Source organism: Myotis brandtii, unplaced genomic scaffold (genome assembly GCF_000412655.1).
Source record: "Myotis brandtii unplaced genomic scaffold, ASM41265v1 scaffold68, whole genome shotgun sequence".
Lineage (NCBI taxonomy): Eukaryota > Metazoa > Chordata > Mammalia > Chiroptera > Vespertilionidae > Myotis > Myotis brandtii.
This window is the reverse complement of record NW_005370657.1, coordinates 3,356,744-3,378,271: the sequence shown is the minus strand read 5'-3', so window position 1 is coordinate 3,378,271 and position 21,528 is coordinate 3,356,744. Positions and strand designations below refer to the sequence as shown.

The following is a 21,528-nucleotide window of genomic DNA, read 5'->3' as shown; positions in this document are numbered from 1 at the left end:
AAGCCTCATGTTTGCTTCCAGCTGCCTGGCTGCCGGCCGCCATCTTGGCTGACAGTTAATTTGCATAAGGATATGCTGATTAGCCAATGGGAAGGGTAGCGGTCGTACGCCAATTACCATGTTTCTCTTTTATTAGTGTAGATGAGTAAAAGGTAATTTCTATAAGTGGAATTGATGAGTTAACAGAAGATTCCCATTTCTGTACCGGATGTTTAAAAAAATGAGTAAAAAAGCAAAAGGTTTTCCCAAAATTTCAGGCACACACAAGGAGAATAAGCTAGTAATTGCATTTCTTAATCCATTTCCATTATCCTTATGATAAGTAAAAACTCATTTCAGATTACAGAAATCGGTTAATGATAGATACTAGTTTCCACATTTATTGCAAGTTTTCCTCTTTTTCCTGTCTCCAGGGATCTCTAGTAAGAAGCTGCATTAGGAAGAGCTAATCAGATATTTAAAAATGGAAGTTGCTGCTAGAATCTTTAAGACTCTTATCAACTAGCTGCTGCCAGGAAGACTGTACTATTATATAAAAGCATTAGGCAACCACATCACCTTCATGAGACCTGACAACCCCTGGGTGCTTTAAAGGTATCGTGTCAAGTCTTTAGGCAAATTTTCAAGTTAAGCATTTGCCTGCAAGTTCCTTTAAGTTTCTAAAACTGACAAATTTAATAAACCTCAGTTATATCTTATTAAGAGAGAAAACAGAATCAGAACTCAGTGTTTTTTTCAGACTACAGAACTTCAGATAGTTAATGACTGAGTTTTATGGGAAGGGAATTTTGTATGAGAGCTAAAAGTACATAAAAAATGATCTAAAAGCTAGAACAAGGTTCCTGACAGTAAGTCATAATATACAAATATTTTATGATTTATTGGCTAAATTCTATACTATTTTCCTCAATAGAATTTAGAACATCTACCACTCCAGTCTGAAGACTTGCTATAAAGGTAGCAATTTCTTTTTTGAAATAGGGTTTAATTTTTTTTTTAACTTCCTAAAAGGGTAAGTCCTATGATCACCCTTTTTCTAATGAGACATATCATGAAAGCTAATATAGAAAACCACTGTAATATGATTAGAGTCTAAATTAAGGTATTTTATGAAGAGTTTTAGACAAATTCCTCTACTATTCCGAGAATGACTCTGGTTTTAAACTCTGAATATATCATTTGGTCTTTATTACTGTCAGTAGAGATGGGAAATTAATGGTCCATAGAATTAAATGAAATGCAGCTCTGTGAATTATTCTGTAAGCTAAATGACCTTATATTTCACATCTTGCCAAGGCACCTGTGTCATAAATTGGCTGCTCTTATTCTTTTCCCAAGGCTTTAGAGGAAATTGAAAGTATGACAATGATCTCCTTTTTTAAAAATTCTCAACTCTCAACAAAAGTTGGGAAATTATGGCAGGAAGAAGTGTAGTACAGGTGATTAAACCTTACTCTCAGAGATTTTTAAATGTAATGTTGAGATGTCAAAACTTAGGAACTTTCTCCCAAGTTTTTACAATTCATCCCTCTTTACTAAATTGAACCAGCCAAAATCATTGATGCCTACCCAGTACCTCAGAATATGCGTGTGCCTGGAGATGGGCTGTAAAGAGGTAAGTTAGCATGAGGCCTTGAGGGTGGGCCCTAATACAATTGACTCGTGTTCTTTTAAGAAGGAGATTCGGACGCACAGAGGGACACCAGGGGTGCCCATGCAAAGAGGGACTGCCACATGAGAACACAGCAAGAAAATGGCCATCTACCAGCCAAGGAGAGAGGCCTCAGCAAGAACCAACCCTGCTGACACCTTGATCTTGAACTTCTAGCCTCCAGAACAGAGACAATACATTTCTGTTGTTTAAGCCACTCAGTTTGTGGTATTTTGTTATGACAGCCAAGTGATAAGGTAACCCTCAAATCCCAAAGTACAGGTGGGTGGGGACAAATCAGCAACAGCGAAGACCTGCAGGCTATCGGCATCTGTACAGGAAGAGACAGGAGAAACAAATGGGACATCTGATGGACCTGGGAAGAAGAGAACCCCAAAGTAGCCGATCTGAATCCACTGCACAGCACACTGGACCATTCTGAGAACAGAAGCTGAAAGTGGGAGCGACTTCGCCTGAGCCAATAGCCCAGCCGTGGGCAAACTACGGCCTGCGGGCCGGATCCGGCCCGTTTGAAATGAATAAAACTAAATTTGTTATGACAGCCAAGTGATAAGGTACCCCTCAAATCCCAAAGTACAGGTGGGTGGGGACAAATCAGCAACAGCGAAGACCTGCAGGCTATCGGCATCTGTACAGGAAGAGACAGGAGAAACAAATGGGACATCTGGTGGATGTCCTGGGAAGAAGAGAACCCCAAAGTAGCCGACCTGAATCCACTGCACAGCACACTGAACCATTCTGAGAACAGAAGCTGAAAGTGGGAGCAACTTCGCCTGAGCCAATTAGCCACATGTGGCTACAGAGCGCTTGAAATGTGGCTAATCTGAACTGAAATGTATGTAAGTATAAAACACTCGGTGTACTTCAAAGACTTAGTATGGGAAAAAAAGAATGTAAAAGATCTCAATTTTCCTATATTGATTACATATTGAAATAAAATATTTTTGACATAATGGATCAAATAAAATATATTAAAATTAATTTTACTTTTTTCTTTTTACATTTAAAAAATCTGGCTGCTAGAAAAATTTAAGTCCCATTTGTGGCTCACATTAAAATTTTATTAGTCAATGCTTCTTCTCTAGATCACTCTGGTGGCAGTCTGCCTCAAAGTCAAGGGCAATTCTTTTGAGTGGGAAGCCATATAAAATGAAAGCACACAGTACAAACTTGTACAATAGTTTAGGGTATTATTTCTGAATAACATATACCTTACTATTACCAGCCTGTGAAACTTGCCTCTGGGAATGTATTAATGTTTTGAAGGAGAAGGTGGAGGGGAAGAAAAAGAGGAAAGAGAGAGGAAGGAGAGGGAGACAATGGAGCAAACTGGTAATTTCTGTTATCTTTCCTATTCAGGAGCCAGGGCTTCCGAAAAATAAGCTTTTAAAGGAAACATTGTAGATGATTTCTTCTTTAACGTAAAATATTGGGAGCATATTTAATGCAAATAATTTCTGCCATGATTTTTATTTAAGACCATTACACTTCACGTTGGTGTACGTCTCTGTAAATATATACACTCATGGGCTCCAACGCTTATTTTGGCTTTGTGTATTTGCTCCTTTGGAATCAAATAATTAGTACTTGGAGGCCTCTGCTGTTTCAAAGCACCAAAGTCAGGGGTATCAGTGGTAGACACAGCTGTGTATCTCAAATATGTCTCAAGATGCTGCCTTATATAATCCCACCAAGTATTCCATGCTGCTTCGTCACCATAGCAACCAGAACCCTGCAAGCACTTGGGCTTTGATCATTTTTCTGACAGTATTCAAAGCTATTTCTAACACTTCATTACTACTGTAACTACATGCAACAGCTATTTTAAGCACAACACCATTCATTCTACCCATTTCTCACTCTCTGGACTATGATTCCTTACACAGTAAGTGGAAAGAAGTTTATTTATCATGCACATATTATCAGAAGGTATTTTCAGGAAGAAAAAAAAGCTCCATTAAGACAGTCACAGCTGGGAAATTGAAGTCTCTGACAACTTGGATGAATGGCTTAATGTAAGGTGAAAATACGTATCTTTGAGAGTAAAAAGAGAATTTATTATACCCAAATAAGACATTATATAGAAACTCTAGGCCTTTCATGCACTGAAATGCACTTTCTCACTTTGTACATAAAGAGTTAAAAAGTCTAGGTGAGAGGGAACATGAGGGGTTGCCAAGGTGCTATATGTTTTATTTCTTTATCCAATTACCAGCCACATGGATGTATTCAGTCTGAAAAAAAATACCCTTAGGTATACTTTCCTACAAGTACATTACAATGCAATAACAAGTTTAATCACCAGTTTGTGAACTCAAGAAAGAAAGAGAAAACAAATAGGAAAGCAAGCCAAAAGATAAGCTCAAACAATGCAAGGAATGCCAGGAAAGAGGGCCAATGTTAAAAGCTGACGCTATCCCAGCTGGATTCCCACTTCACCCCATTTTCCCAAGTGCAAACGCTGGTCCAGAACCACTGCCAATGTATTTCTTGTTCTCTATAAGCACTGTGATCCTGATTCCTATTCAGACCAACACAAATGTAAAAAACAAAAAAAACAACACCCTTCTTTTAATTATTCCCAAAGAAATCTTCTCGATTTCAAAAGAAATGCCCAAAACCTAGTCAATATTTGAAAGTAGAACGGTGTTTAATTTATATGCTCAAAGAGCTTTGGACCAGAATTGGAGAGCAGTGTGGAGCATGCCACCCGCGTCTCCAACCCCCATCATGGGGAACTCGGTCACAGACCTGTGGAACTCATAAACAGAGGCCTTTCCCACTGCTTTCCAATCAAGGACTAATACTGAACAAAACACTTATAAACATTTATATAAACAAGCACAGAAAATACACAACTCAAGTGCACCAGACACTGAGAAAATCAGCACCCCCCAGAAGGAAGAGACCAAATGTGCATAAGAGCAAACAGGACTCATCACATTTACTAGTATTTAATACAGAATTTTTGACAAAAAAATATTATTTAAAATATATTGTTTTTACATTTAACTACATATCATAGGCAACTTTTCATTTACATCTTCACCAAAATATTTTTCAATAGTTTTATACATACAGTGAGTATATATAAAATGAATTTTCTTTAAAAGTGAAAAGAAAAAGAAAGAGCCAAAGTACTAATCTCTCAGTAAATTATAGAACTGCACTGCCACTGGCCACATTCCTCTCAAACAAAAACCCCAAAACAATCAGAGGATATATACTTATTCACCACAGATACATATTTTTTTTAATGTATTTTATTGATTTTTTTACAGAGAGGAAGGGAGAGGGATAGAGAATTAGAAACATCGATGAGAGAGAAACATCGATCAGCTGCCTCCTGCACACTCCCCACTGGGGATGTGCCCGCAACCAAGGTACATGCCCTTGACTGGAATCGAACCTGGGACCCTTGAGTCCGCAGACTGACGCTCTATCCACTGAGCCAAACCGGTTAGGGCCAGATACATATTTTTGTAGAAATAATTAAGCTTGTTTAAACTGAAAGAGGGCCCTTCACATAATACCTAGTTTTTAAAAAAGCAGTACTGCAAAAAGCACTGATATAAAATGGCAAGATGAAACACGTCAGGCATATGGTACACAAATTTGAGACATGAGAAGATGCTCAACATCATTAGTCATTAGGGAAATGCAAATCAAAACTCATGTGTGGACATAAAACTGAAACTCATAGACACAGGCAGACAACAGTATGGTGATTATCAGAGGGAAGGGCATGGGGGGTAGTAAAGGGTAAAGGACCAAATATATGGTGATGGAAGATGGTTTGACTCTGGGTAGTGGTCACACAGTGCAATATACAGATCATGTATCATAGAAATTGACACTTGAAACCTATATGACCCTATTAACCAATGTCACCCTAAAAATTTTAATAAAATTTAATAAAACCCACAATGAGATACCACTTCACACCCCCTTCGATGGTTATCATACAAAAGACAGACAATAACAATTGTTGGTGAAGATGCGAAGAAAATGGAACCCTCATTCACTGCTGGTGATGTAGTCTCTTTGAAAAACAGTCTAGAAGTTCTTCAAATGTTAAATATAGAGTACCATATAACCCAGCAATTTTTCCCCTAGGTATATTTACTCATGAGAACTAAAAATATATGTCCACATAAAAACTGTGTACACAAATGTTCACAGTAGTATTATTCATAGCAGGCAAAAAGGGAAAATAATTCAAACATTCATCAACAGATGACTAGAAAAACAAAATATGGTAAATCTGTACAATGGAATATTAATCTGTAATTAAGAGGAATGACGTACTGATACATGTTACTACATAGATGAACCTCAAAAAATACTCTATTTTGTGAAAGAAGCCAATCACAAAAGACCACATATTGTATGATTCTACTTATATGAAATGTCCAATATGTAAATCCATAGAAACAGAAAGTTGATTAGGGGGTTAGGAACTGGGGACAATGGAGAGTCACTGCTAATGGGCATGGGGTTTCTTTTGGGGTGATTACTGTTCTAAAATTAGATTATGATGATAGTGGCACAACTCTAAGTATACTAAACCATATAATTGTAAACTCTGAATGGGTGAATTTTTATTGTATGAAATATAGCTCTATAAATTGGAGGGAGAGAAGAAAAAGCAGGGCTGAGAGATTTAAATAGAACAAAACAGTACAAAATTATTTACCCACTACACACAGGAACACATCAACAAAGACATGTGGACAAAAGTGCATATAGCTTCTGCTGCCAATCTGTTCAGGGCATGCACAGCTAAACTAAAAATAACACTGCCTAAAACACTCAGTCATTACTGTAGTCAACAGATATTTTATCCAAAGAAAAAGAAAGAATAAAAGAAACAAGCAAATAAACAAGTGTACAAAGACTGCAACAGGAGAGAGGCCCACATTCACCTGCATTATGCATTTGTAGGCTCCTTAGCCCTCCATACCCCAATGTGTAAGATCAGATGTAAATCGGGTATAATGTGGACTAATGTATATAAAAGCATGGAACAAGAGCGCTCCTTAACTCAAGTACAACACTAAGTTACCCTCTTTTCCTATTGTTTTTTCATCTGAGAATGAAGAAACAGTGTCAAAGAAAAAAAGCATGGTCACTTCTAGTACAGGTACTGATGCAATATTCTATCCATAACTTTCAGAAAGGTACCATACTTCAGCCATGGGGGAAAATACACAGAACTAGAGAAAAATTTAAGGTATCAGCAGTCCACTAACCTTAACCCATTGAACAGTTGCTTAGATTTATCCAGAAGATAACAAAAATCAGTGACTGTTTTCCTCTCTCCCTGTGGGATGTCATCTTCAGCACCTCCAGAGGACATGATTTCTTTAAGAGCAAATTCAGTCCTGTAAGAAAACATATGTCCATTAACCAAGAAGGTGAAAATAAAAAGAGAAACAGACCTTAGCTATACCATCTGATAACACTTTTTTTCAAGATGGAGAATTCTTCTGATTACATGCAAGCCATCAGATAATTTAAATGTACGATGGTGTGGGAGACCAGATAATCTCGTATTATCGGTGGGACTGAAAATTGTTACATCCATATTGGAAAGAGAGTTTTAGAATATTCTTTCATCCAATAAGTATTGTTTGAAGGACTATTACATTCCAGGCACTCCTTTACATGGTTCAGAATGAAAAAATGTGTTTTTTTTAACCTAGTTATCTATTTGTTCCATTCTACAAATCCATTCAGGAAAATAATCCTACAAATGGAAAACATAGGTATCATGTCTTCTTTATCCATTTGTCTATTGAGGGACATATTTTGTCTGTTGTAAATAATGCTGCAATGGACATAGGGGTGCATATATCTTTTTGAATTAGTCTTTCGATTTCTTTGGATAAATACCCAGAAGTGGGATTGCTGGGTCACATAGTAGTCCTGTTTTTAACTTATTCTTTTTTATTTTTAAATTACAGTTGACATACAATATTATATTAGTTTCAAGTGTACAATTTTAATTTTTTGAGGAATCTCCATACTATTTTCCATAGTAGCCACACCAGCTTACAATCCCACAACAGGGTTGTCTGATCTCTCATCCCAATGCTTAAATCTCATGGGTTCTGCCTCTCTTTTCCCTTAAATCGAGATAATAGTATTTAAGCCACCCTCTCCAGTAATTAGAAATCACTCTTTGAAAAACATTACAAAACCCAAAAGATTCACTAAAGTCAATTTTTAAAAATGAACTTTGGCTATCAGATCATATCTACTTGTCAAAGAATGATTCTAATTATTAGATATTTGACTTTGGGAGTGTTATTGAACCTTTCTAAGCTTTTGGATTTCCTCAATTCCAGAATGGGAATTATAATATTTACCCTTCATACAGGTATTAATAAGATTCAATTAGATCATATTCATAACATTATAGTCCAGAAAGGGCACATTGTTAATAAAAGGCAACAAATATTAAAACTGGTAATTCTGGGTGTTGGGATACAACAGTGAAGAAAACAGGCAATACACAGAGTGTATTTTCTAGTGGAGAGACAAAAATTTAAAAATATAATATCCAGGTGGTAAGATGTAGTATGAGGAAAATACAGCAGGAAGGGAGACAGTGTGATTGGGTGTAATGTTTTAGTTAGGATAGATAAGGTGATACTGAGAAGGTGACACATGAGCGGAGACCTGGGTGAAGTGAAGGAGTGAGCAAAGTAGAGAAGAGGGAAGTTCAGGCTCCAGGTGCAGGGAACAAGAACAAGGTGCTGAGGCAGGTATATACAAACGGTTTTATCGATAAATAAAACACTTAAAAAAAACAACCCACCAGCTCTTTCTAAATAAATTAATATGAATAAGATTCATGATACTGCTTTTCAAGTACCACAAAAAGGAGACAGAGTAGACAAACCCAGATGCGGATTTCCCACGTCCAGCATCCTGGTGCGGGCTCAACCTGCCCTTGCAGGTATGCCTTTTTCTGACTGACAGTCCACCTAGAGCAGTGGTTCTCAACCTTCCTAATGCCGCGACCCTTTAATACAGTTCCTCATGTTGTGGTGACCCCCAACCATAAAATTATTTTTGTTGCTACTTCATAACTGTAATTTTGCTACTGTTATGAATCGTAATGTAAATATCTGATATGCAGGATGTATTTTCATTGTTACAAATTGAACATAATTAAAGCATAGTGATTAATCACAAAAACAATATGTAATTATCTATGTGTTTTCCGATGGTCTTAGGCGACCCCTGTGAAAGGGTTGTTCGACCCCCAAAGGGGTCGCGACCCATGGGTTGGGAACCGCTGACCTAGAGGGACTGCCTTTTTCTGATTTGCACATAGGTACCGTATAGGCCACCTGTGGCCCCTACAGGACTTCCCCTCCAATAGAATTTATTGGCTCTACAATCATCAAAGTGGTGTTAATAAGCCTGTCAACTCAGAAATGGAAACGGACTAATTAAGTTGGACTAGGTTCTATAATGACATTCATTAAAAAGGACTTTTGGCCGAAACCGGTTTGGCTCAGTGGATAGAGCGTCGGCCTGCAGACTGAAAGGTCCCAGGTTCGATTCCGGTCAAGGGCATGTACCTGGGTTGCGGGCACATCCCCAGTGGGAGATGTGCAGGAGGCAGCTGATCGATGTTTCTCTCTCATCGATGTTTCTAACTCTCTATCTCTCTCCCTTCCTCTCTGTAAAAAATCAATAAAATATATTTAAAAAAAAAAAAAAGGACTTTTGATGTGATATAATCCCAACTTTCATTGTCCTTATCTTGATATCGATAAAAAGAAATCAATCTAATAAGTTAAAATAAGGCCATGTGACATACACTGAATCTAGATTCTAAAACCCAGGTATAAGTCCCAATTGTGCTGTTTTCCCCCAAAGTCACACAGCTGATGGTTTAACTGAACTTAGCTTCCTCATTTGTAAAGTGAGGATAATGAATGCTGCCCTCTCTCACTAGGCCCATGGTCGGCAAACTGCAGCTCTCGAGCCACATGCGGCTCTTTGGCCCCTTGAGTGTGGCTCTTCCACAAAATACCACAAAATACTACGTGCAGGTGTGCACATACAATGCGATTGAAACTTCGTGGCCCATGCACAGAAGTCGGTATTTTGTGGAAGAGCCACACTCAAGGGGCCAAAGAGCCGCATGTGGCTCTCGAGCCGCAGTTTGCCGAGCCGCAGTTTGCCAACCACTGCACTAGGCTATTGTGATCAATTCTGTTCCAATGTAACCATATCATCTTATTAAGATATCCAGTAAGAAAGTAAAAAAGCAAAATGCAATTATATTATAATAAACATAGACAATGTTTTTATTAAGAAGAAAGACACGGGGGAGAGACCAAGATGGCGGCATAGGTAAACACCGCAGACTGCTGCCGCAAACAACCACTTCAAAAATACAACTAAAAGACGGAACGGACATCACTCAGAACCACAGTTAAGAGATCAACTGAAGGACTTATATGCATGCATATAAGAATAACCAATGGACACAAGACACTAGGGGGTAGGGGAGGCCGGGGGAATGTCAAGTGCCGGGGAAAAAGGAGACATATGTAATACTCTTTGTAATACTTCAAGAAATAAAAATTATTAAAAAAAAAAGAAAAGAAAAAAGACCATAGACTTTAAACTAAAAAGCATTGAAAAAATCAAATAAATAACACCAGGCTTCCACATCCTATCCTATATAATAAAAGGGTAATATGCAAATAGACTGAACAGCAGAACAACCGAACCAATCAAAGCATAATATGCTAATGATATGCTAACCCTGCTCACTATGACATGCACTGACCACCAGGGGGCAGATGCTCCAACTGATAGGTTAGCTTGCTGCTGGGGTCTGGCCGATCGGGACTGAGTACGATGGGCCAGACACTCCCTGGAGCCCTCCTGCGATTCCTCCCCGGCCCAATCGTGCACTGGTGGGGTCCCTCAGCCTGGCCTGTGCCCTCTTGCAATCCAGGACCCCTCAGGGGATGTCGGAGAGCCAGTTTCAGCCCGATCCCGCAGGCCACTCACCTTGGGAGGGTGCCAGATGCAGGACTCATGGCTGGCGAGCGTTACTGCGGCAGCACGAGCCTCTCCTGATCAGGGACTGATTGGGTACGAGCCCACAGCAGGCACAGTGGGGCCGGAATGAGTGGGAGCAGCAGGTAGGAGCTGCAGGCGGCGTTGGACTACAGGTTTCAGCCCGATCCCTGCAGGCCACCCAGAGGGACCCCACCTGTGCATGAATTTGTGCACCAGGCCTCTAGTTAAAAAATAAAATTCTCTGCTGCTGAGTAGTTCCAGCTGTTCCTGCTGCTTATCACTACCGAGAGGTCAGAATGTGCTGTGGTGAGGACGTACATACAAAGACAGACAGTACTGCTGACGGAGGATTTCTTACGAGAGGACCCGTGTCAAGTTGCCAGAGTCCTCCTCTCGTCTGGGTTGACAATTATTCTTGTCAGGACTCTACTCTTGGCAAACTCAAGGCCTGTCCTTAAAAACAAGGGGTAGTTATTGGGGCAGTTATTCTGTAGCCAAGTACTTGACTCACACAGCTCAGCTGTCTTATATCATAGTTCTTCCAGTACATCCATCATCTCCTTACTAAACTGTAAGCTACCTGAAAGCAGTAGCTGTCTGAAAAAACTTTCTGTAAAGCGCCTGTGAATACTGTCCCCAGATAATTCCAAAATACGAACTGATCAAAGGCAGTGAAAAAGTTTGTGTTCCTGCCATATGACAGGCATTGTTCCAGGTGCTGGGAGACACTGTGTGCGTGTGTGCGTGTGTCCATGAATTTATTTATACCAAAGATGGCTGAAAGTGACTGTGGCAGGGACTTGAGAATCTGCAAAAGCTGGGAATGTTCGTAACTGAAATCCAGGAAGGAATGAATGCCAAGTAGCTGTCACTAAGAGAATGAAAAAGGCAAATGTTCAACCTTCTGAGAAAGAAGTCTGATTATCATCAGATTGGTGGTGTGGTATGTGAGGAACCGACAAGTTTTTTGTGAAGAAAAGGAAACCCCTCAAATTCCCAAAGCCTTAGCCAGATGCTGACCTAAAACTATGCGGATTAATTATCAGGAGACTCCAGAGGGTCAGCGTGTATTCTACAAAGACAGGTATGTTTGGGGCCCGCATAGAGACCACAGAGCAGAGTGCTTAAGCGCATTGACAAGAAACCGCCTGCACTCAACTCCTGGCTCCACCAGTCACTACTCAAACATAACTGCAATCTCGGCCATGCTATTTAACCTCTTTGTGCCCTGACTTCCCTATGTGTAAAACAGGATAAAAACAGGATCTGCTACTTAGGATTTTCATGAAGATTAAGTGAGAATGTACAGAGAGTTCAGAAGAGAGCCTGGCACACATTAAATATCATATAAGTAGGCCTACCATTTAATTTACCACCCACTGGGATAATTCTGTGAATGAAAAGGGACACTATTAGTAATTACATCAGAACTGCAAAAACTGAGACTGTGTCAAGCAAACCAGGACATATTGTAAGTGAGAACAAATGAGAAAATGTGACCAGAGAAAGTAAAATTTCCTGTCTGATCTCTTTATTCAGAAGCTACCCATAGATGCAGGTACCAAACATTAACATCTGGATTATATTCTCCTGTGTGCACACTGTTAGAGCTAAACGAGCACACTTAGTGTTTTGCTATAAATGGTTTCGAGTAATAGACCAATCAATACTGACACAATCCCCTCAAGATTAATGACAGGCATCTAACACATACGGAGGAGACGATAATGGTAACAGGCAGAAAGATGGTAAGACTTGCTCCTTGCCCTCAAGAAGCTAACCACCAGTTAGTTAAATGATTCCTGCAGGTGCTTTCCTGCGAATAGTCCCCAGAGGCCATTGCTATAGCAAACACACCCAAACAGGAAGATATCTTGGAGAAATATTGAAAAAGATGAGAAAGGCAGCTTAAAAAATGAAGAGAGTAAAAAAGAGACATAAAGGCGTAATTCATTATTTTTATACAGCATTACCAAATAGTTTAAGACATTCTAGAAATAAAAACCAAAATTGACACAAAAGAGTGTGGCAGGTCGCATTTGTTTTGGTCTATACGGCACCCATTTCCCTTTCTTTATGGAATTACTGCTCGATCTCAATGGAAATCAAAACTCAATTTAGAACAAAAGATACTAAGAGAGAGAGGGAGAGAGAAGGAAAGAGAATGAATCGGGGAAATTGTTAATTGTGTGTGATAATGGCTCAAAAAAAGGGACCTCATGCTTTAAGGGCAGGCACTGAAATATTAACAGATGAAATGATGTGATGTCTGGGAGTGGGTGTGGGTAGAGAGCAGCTATGAACTTGTGACTGTTGAAGCCTGAGTGATGGAGATATGGGAGATAATTATTCTATTCTATTTCATTCTAAGTTTAAATTTTTTCATTTAAAAAATATTTTTTCCTACTTCATTTACAATATGATCCCAATGTCATAAAAGCATTTCTCTCTAGGCTTCTAGCTGTATGTATATTTACATGGAAAGATTTCTGGGATAATGAGTGGTAATAATGAGTGGTTATTTCTGGCTGCTGAGATTTGAGATAGCTTTATTACTTTCACATTCTAAATTGTTTGAATTCAAAATGCTAATTGTGAAATAAAAATAAAACCTTAAAAACCAAAAAGAAAAAGAAAAAAATACTAATTGTGACTTAGTTTCCCCAAAATAATAGAATGATATTTCTTAAACCAAAAGCCTAAAATCAAGTAAGATAAGTGTTAACATTGGTTAAATTTGATTAGTGGAAACACAAATGGTTATTTTCTATTTGTATTTTCTGTATTATTTTTAATTAAAAACTAATCAAGTACTTGTGAATATTCTCTAACATAAGGTTTCTTATTATTTGTCACTACCAACATTTTGGGCCAAATAATTCTTTGCTGTGGGTGCTATCTAGTGCACCGTAGAATGTTTAGCAGCATCCCTGGCCACTGCCCACTAGATACCAGTTAATAACACCACCATCCTACTGTCATGGCAACTAAACATGTCTCCAGATGTTACCAAATGTGCCCCAAGAGGTAAAATCTCCCCCACCTAAGAACCACTGCTCTAATGGATAAATCGTCACCAAATTCTCAATTCTGCAAAACACATATTTCCCAATCCTTAGGTATATCTTGCATGTATAATAATTCTCAACATTATGTCAGTCCCTCTTATTCTTAACTCAATTACTAAATACTTTACTTGTAGTTCAGACTACCCCAAGTAGATAAACCAATTTTGCTGCTGCAGATTGAATGCTGAAATTACTTCTTTTATTCAGGTCCAAAGCCTGAAACTAAAAACCTTAGGCTACATATAGTACCATAATCTTCAAGAACAAGGGGGAAAGTATTAGAAGGTTATATAATACAATCTTCTTTAAATGTACAACTTGACCTTTGGTCAAACTAAACAGTCCCAAAACATGCCCCAAAGCTGAGTAACTCACACAAACATAAATGCTCAAAGGATAGCCTCTTCTAGCCTATTATCTAGCCTCTTAGGAGATCCGCAGAGCAGCAACATCAGTAACAGCCAGAGTTTATTAGAAACACAGACTCCTCAGCCCCACCCCATACCTACTAAAATGGAACCTGCATTTTAACAAGCGCTCCAGGTGACCTGTATGCACGTTAAGTTGGAGAAGCAGTGATCTAGCTGTTCATATACAAACTTGCTTGCAGCTGATGTTAGGGAGCAATACAGTATTCTTGTAATACAGAGAACAAGTTTCTTATACTTAGGGTGATAACATAAAAACTAAAATTACAAAATAGCCACAGGCAAGAGAAAACTTAATGGAATTCACCTATATCACCTCTAAAAAAATGTAATTATATGAAACCAAATGCCATATTTTAAAATTAAGCTGAGCCCAGCCAGTGTAGCTCAGTGTTGAGTGTCTACCTATGAACCAGGAGGTCCCAGTTCAATTCCTGGTCAGGGTACATGCCCGGGTTGTGGGCTTGATCCCCAGTGTGAGGCATGCAGGAGGCTGCCAATCAATGATTCTCTCATCACTGATGTTTCTATCTCTTTCTCCATTCCCCTTCCTCTCTGAAATCAATAAAAATACATTTTAAAAGTAATAATTAAATTAGCCTGGCCGGCGTGGCTCAGTGGTTGAACATCAACCTATGAACCAGGAGGTCACGGTTTGATTCCTGGTCAAGGGCACATGCCTGGGTTGTGGGCTCGATCCCCAGTGTGGAGCATGCAGGAGGCAGCTGACCCATGATTCTCTCTCATCATGGATGTTTCTCTCTCTCTCTCCCTTTCCCTTCCTGTCTGAAATCAATAAAAATATATTTTTTTAAAAAGTAATAATTAAATTAAATTAAGCTGCGAAATTCAAACAGTCATTTATAATAGACCCTTCCCATTAAAAGAGAAGAATTTAATTACCTCTCCCAGTACAGTGTAAAGCTAGTCTGAATAACATAAAGCTATGGTTCCTAAACCTGGCTGACTATCCTGGAATTTTTTTAAACACAGACTAGTGGTCCGGTGCATGAAATTCGTGCACATTAAAAGGGAATTAATTAGAGCAGGGGTCCTCAAACTACGGCCCGCAGGCCACATGCAAATACAAATATTGTATTTGTTCCCATTTTGTTTTTTTTACTTCAAAATAAGATATGTGCAGTGTGCATAGGAATTTGTTCATAGTTTTTTTTTAAACTATAGTCCGGCCCTCCAACGGTCTGAGGGACAGTGAACTGGCCCCCTGTTTAAAAAGTTTGAGGACCCCTGAATTAGAGGATATATTTTAATATTGCTATTGCCCTTTCTCTATAATAGGAGTGTCAGAGATGAAAGAAAATGAAATGTGTATGAAAATCTTCCTCTTGTCAGAGTCTGGGGCATGCCACGGGACCCAGAGTCAAGTCCCTGCCAACCCGTGTGCACCTCGAAATCGCGAGAGACCCAGACCCGGCTGGCCACACCCCCATTGGGCAAAATCCAGACCCAGCTGGCCCCAACCCCGTCAAGCCCCGCCAGGCAGGGGGCGCAGCCTCAGGTCCCCAGTCTTCTGAGGAGCCCTAGGGCTCCCGAGGTGCCTCAGGACTATTACAGGGAAGAGCTGAAAGGGACAGTAAGCTGGTGGGTTTCCATTCAAGGAGGTCCCCCATCAAGCCCCACCGGGCTGGGGGCGCGGCCTCGGGTCCCCCGCCCCGGCCTGGCGCCACGCAGCCTCAGGTCCCTGCTGATTGCTCATTATCACTCATTACGGGAACCCTGCCTCTGCTGTGGGCGCAGCCATCTTGTGATGGTGTGACAGAGTGAGGGTCAATTTGCATATTACTTCTTTATTATATAGGATTTCTGGAACCTACTTCTAGATATATGACTCAGGAGGGTTGGGAGTCTATATTTTTAAGAACTATTTTAGCCATTTCTAATAAATTCCATTTGAAAATCAGTCTTAAGAGAACTTTTTAAAAATTAGCTTTCTTTCTCATTACTTTTTAAAATAATGGATATGCATTTGGCCTATTTCAAATAACTGATATGTAAAAAGACTAAACTAAGGAACTAATCAGTCCTGGGGGGGAGGGGGGAAACCTTAGATGAAAGTGAATTCATATAGTCTCAGTGACCCACACCTAGGAAAGGGTTGGTCAGCCTACTCGGCAGTCATGTAGTGCCCAGGAATAAAGAAATCATTTCTGAGTGTCTAGACTTGAACCCAATTCTAGAATGACTATAACTAGCAACGCCTTTGGCACTATACTGTACACCAAGCATGTCAAACCCACGGCCGGTGAGTTTGACATGCTTGCTGTACACAGGAGCTTAAAAATATATTTCTAGCCCTGACTGGTTTGGCTCAGTGGATAGAGCGTCGGCCTGCGGACTCAAGGGTCCCGGGTTCGATTCCAGTCAAGGGCATGTACCTTGGTTGCAGGCACATCCATTCCGGTCAAGGGCATGTACCTTGGTTGCGGGCACATCCCCAGTAGGGGTGTGCAGGAGGCAGCTGATCGATGTTTCTCTCTCATCGATGTTTCTAACTCTCTATCCCTCTCCCTTTTCTCTGTAAAAAATCAATAAAATATATTTTTAAATATATATATATATATATTTCTAATGAATAATATGAACACTGCCCTGTGCAAGGTAAGATTGCATCAAGGCCTCTAGAAAGATCTGTATTTCAAGGTGAAAAAAGGAGAAAAGAAGGGAATAAGAGGGGTAGCAAGAGAAAGAGAGGAGGAGGAGAATAAAAAATATATATAATTTTCCCCAAGACATGAATTTTAGTAGCAATCTAATGAGCTATTCGTGAATCTGTCCATTTCTTTATATCTCCACTGTCACCATCTTAATTTCAGTCAGTATCATCTGTTGTGGAGCCTTTTTAAAAAGATTTTTAAAATCTTTAAAAAAATATGGCAGCATCTGACTGTCCATTCTTGCTGCTATAACAAAATACCACAGACTAGATGGCTTATAGACAACAGGTATTTATTTCTCACAGCTCTGGAGGCTGGAGGCCTGAGATCAGGGTGCTGGCCTGGTTGAGTAAAGGCTCTCTTCTAGCTACACAGTTCTCGCTGTATCCTCACATACTAGAAAGGGGCTCAAGGATGCCTCAGGAGCTTTTTTAAAAAATGTTTTTTATTGATTTGAGAAAGGGAGAGGGAGAGAAGCATTGACAGAAGAGAGAAACATCAATCTGCTGCCTCCTGTATGCACCCCAACCAGGGATCGAGCCCACATTCCCAGACACGCGCCCTGACTGGGATTCTAACCAGTGACCTTTCAGTGCACAGGACGACGCTCAACCAACTGAGCCACACCGGCCAGGACTCTGGAGCTGTTTTTAAGGCACTGATCCCATGAAGTTCCACCTTCATGACTTGAGGACCTCCCAAAGGCCCCACCAATTACCTTTGGGGGTTAGAATTTCAACATATGAGTTTTGGGGGAACACAAATACTCAGATCACATCAGCATCGTTAAACCAAACATCCTTAACACCAAGGTGTGCCAGTGGTGTGACCCTGGCAGTAATTCCAGATCTCTGAATTCCCTTGGTTCCTGCCTGTTTTCTGAACCAGATCAGTGCTGTGAGGTACTTGACAACCTTCCAATAAATTCCTTTTCTGCTTAAATTGGCTGGAATTAGGGCCTGTAATGCTCAACCAAGAACCTTTCCTGAAACAATGCCATGCCTTTTTCCTTTCTTTTTTTTTAAATGACCTGTCACTCACTAAGTATAGCCTTCCAAAACTGCGTATAATTAAAAAGCTGAAATTCTAAATGCCATTCACATCATCAACCTCTTGAAAACAGCTTGCAAAGTGAACAAAGAGTTTTATTTATTACTTTGATTAAATCCAATCCTCTACCTACTCTGAGCTTGCATCTTAACCATGGCTGAAGAAACACAATCATACTGACTGGGCTCATTTTCAATTCAGGACCTCAGAATGGGCACTCCCACCACATTTCCTTCGTTCCTTGACTCTTTACCTTCCTGGAGCACGGTTTCTCACCTTCTCCGCTCTCCATCGTCACCTTTAGCTGATGGCAACTGTTCTATGGTTCACTTAAAAAACACAGGCAATCGGTACCGATCTTCCACACACCCGACCACACTTACACCAACCACTTGCATCTGAACCATATACCTTCTTGTCTTTCCTTCCATTACCTTGATTGAACTGTAAGGTCGATGCCTCCACTTATGCATTAGCTTTCATATCCCTTGCTATTATTCAAGCACATCAGTCCATCAACTGTTCTCTTTCTACAGCATCATCCATTGTCTCTTCTCTACAGCACAATGGTCATCAGTTTCAAAGAGGCTGTGTAATCTCCCAACTTAAAACCCCTCGCATTCCCCTCTAGTTTTCATGCTATTTCTCTATTTTCTATCTTCTTCACAGACTACCTCTTTAGAAGACATGTCGATATAGTGTTCTCCAATTTATCTCCCATCTCTCTCCAACACACACCAATCATTCCATTGAAGCATTCTGTCAATACTAATGATCTCCGTGCTGATAAATCCAATGGGCAATTCTCAGTCCTCATCTAAGTTACTTTTTGGGGTGACAGAAGATTATTTGACTTTGGGTGGTGGGCACACAGTGCAATATACAGATACTAGAACATAGAAGCCCACACCTGAAACTTATATGATCCTATTAATCAATGTTACACCAATAAATTTAATTTTAAAAAAATACTTTTTTTTTTTGCCCTAGCTGGTTTGGATCAGTGGATAGAGCGTCGGCCTGTGGACTGAGGGGTCCCGGGTTTGATTCTGGTCAGGGGCACATGCCCGGGTTGTGGGCTCGATCCCCAGTGGGGGGCGTGCAGGAGGCAGCCGATCAATGATTCTCATTCTCATCACTGATGTTTCTATCTCTTTCTCTTTCTCCCTCTCCCTCTCCCTTTCTCTCTGAAATCAATAAAAATATTTTTTAAAAATACATCTTTTTAAAGTTGCTTATCAACAGCATTGGGCCCTGTTGGTCATTCTCTTCTCTTGAATACTCCTATTTGTCTTCTAAGACATCATTTTCTCCTCTTACCTCACCGGCTACTCCTTCTCAAGTCTCCACTGATGAGTCACCTCATCACCCAACCTCAGAAAGGTGAAGTGCCCCACAACTCAATCCTTTGAGGTGTTCTCTTCTCCATCACAGTTAATAAGTGTACACCCTTCCAAACCTTTTTATTTGCATAATCAAATATATGGTGATTTTCTTTTTAAAAAAAATATATTCTTATTGATTTCAGAGAGGAAGGGAGAGAGAGAGATAGAAACATCAATGACGAGAGAGCATCACTGATCAGCTGCCTCCTGCATGCCCCCTACTGGGATTGAGCCTTCAACCCGAGCATGTGCCCTTGACTGGAATTGAACCTGGGACCCTCCAGTCCGCAAGCTGATGCTCTATCCACTGAGCAAAACCAGCTAGGGCCTGGTGATTTTCTTAAATGAAAATGGAATTATATGATATAAACTATACACCTTGCCTTTTTCACTTAAAATGTCAAGGATCACATATATATAAATATATATATATATATATATTTGCCCCATTATTCTTCAGGATGCATGGCTGCCTATGATTTAAAGTCTAAATAAATGTCAAAAACATTTTCGGAGGAGAGAAGAAGGAATTTTTTTATCCTCACCCAAGGACATTCTTAAAGAGAGGAAATGGGAGGGGAGGGAGAGAGAGATACATTGATTGGTTATCAAAGCCACAACCCAGGCATGTGCTCTGACCAGGGACTGAACCAGCAACCCTTTGATGGACAGGACGATGCTCAACCAACTGAGCCACTCCAGCTAGGCAGAAGGAATTTTTTAAAAGGAGGGAAAATTCGTGGGTTCATCCCTGTAGTTTTGCTCACGGATGAGCAGAAAGATTATATATACACTGACTTCTGGGAACACCAAAAAGAATCAATGCAGAATTTATTAAAATCAGATAAATTATGTCTTCTTTATTCTGGTTCTTTAAACTCCTGAAGAAATTTAAAGGCCTGAAAATGATTAATGTTATTTTATATGTGTACATAACCATCAATATGTTAATGCTAAAATACAGAAATATATTTAGAGACATATAGTTCATATGAAAAAAAACAGGACATTCAAGATTCCTGAGAACCTTATGATTTAAGGAGGCAGAGAGAAAAGAAAGAATTGTACGAATTGTATGTGTATTGTTATTCTCTCTATCTCTTAGGTGAAGTTTCCATTTCCAAGTAATATCCTTCTGTTATTGGTAAAATATATTCTGGATATTTCAAAAGAGTATGCTACCTGAAATAAACCTACATTTCAAAGAAGCAGAGTTTATGGATGTTTCATGAATCTCAAAGACTTAAAAATAACAGTCAACAAGCAATGGGAATTTTCAATACTAACAGTATTTAAGAATATGAACACATTTAGAACATTAACTGAAAAAAATAACAATAAAAATGACCGCTTATTGGATACTAAATCTGAATTGCAAGCATAAAAGAGATTTAATAAAGCAATATAACATTTATTTTGCACAAAATGAGTACATAAAATCAAACAGAAGCCTTTAAAAGACAAACTCTTATGCATAACAAGATTGCTTTAAACTCATTTAGGGCTGTTCAATGTTAAATATCAAAAAATTAGGAAAGCTGATAATCGACAGCATTACAATTTAAAAATGCTGAAATGCGGCCTGGCAGTGAGGCACAGTTGCACTGCTGGTAAAGTAAGGAAGGGAGGAGGTCAGATGTGGGAGATAGCTTCTATGGTGGTGTTTTTCCTATTTGTGCACCACACAGGGAAATCTCCCATCTAGTTATTAAACTTTCAGTCTGTCTGAGGTAATAGCTATTATGCCAAAAGCAATTACCCAGGCTGAAGCAGGAGATCTGAGGGTTTTGTTGTTATGTTAGCAGATGTGAGATAATTCCTGGGTTTGTGTTACATGCTCTTCTCCCTTAATCACATCTACAATATCGAAATTCTCACTCCGTTCCCATTTCTTCTCAATTGGCAAAATCACAGATTTTTTTAAAAGATGCCCTTACCCTAGATATATGTGCTCTTAGCATTTGGGCCCAGATCACTGTTTGATGTGGAGACTGTCCTGTACATAAGATCAGCAGCATCCCTGCCCTCTGCACACGAGATGCAACCAGCACGTTCCCCAACTGTGACAATCAAAAACATCTCCAGACATTGCCAATTGTCTCCTGAGAGGCAAAACCACCCTCAGATGAGGAACACTGATCTGCTATTATCTCAAGAAGTTCATTCACCACATAACCCAAGTTCATTCACCAT

The 21,528-nt window shown here is 39.6% G+C and overlaps 1 protein-coding gene across 1 annotated transcript in view; it reads right to left on the bottom strand.

Moving 5' to 3' along the window:
- SCAI (suppressor of cancer cell invasion) overlaps positions 1 to 21,528 on the bottom strand; it is a 72,685-nt gene that overhangs the window by 35,123 nt on the left and 16,034 nt on the right. Inside the window, exon 2 of the mRNA XM_014529420.1 lies at positions 6,925 to 7,056. Coding sequence (XP_014384906.1) covers positions 6,925 to 7,031 — 107 coding nt within the window. The 5' untranslated portion in view covers positions 7,032 to 7,056. The remainder of the gene's footprint in view (positions 1 to 6,924; positions 7,057 to 21,528) is intronic.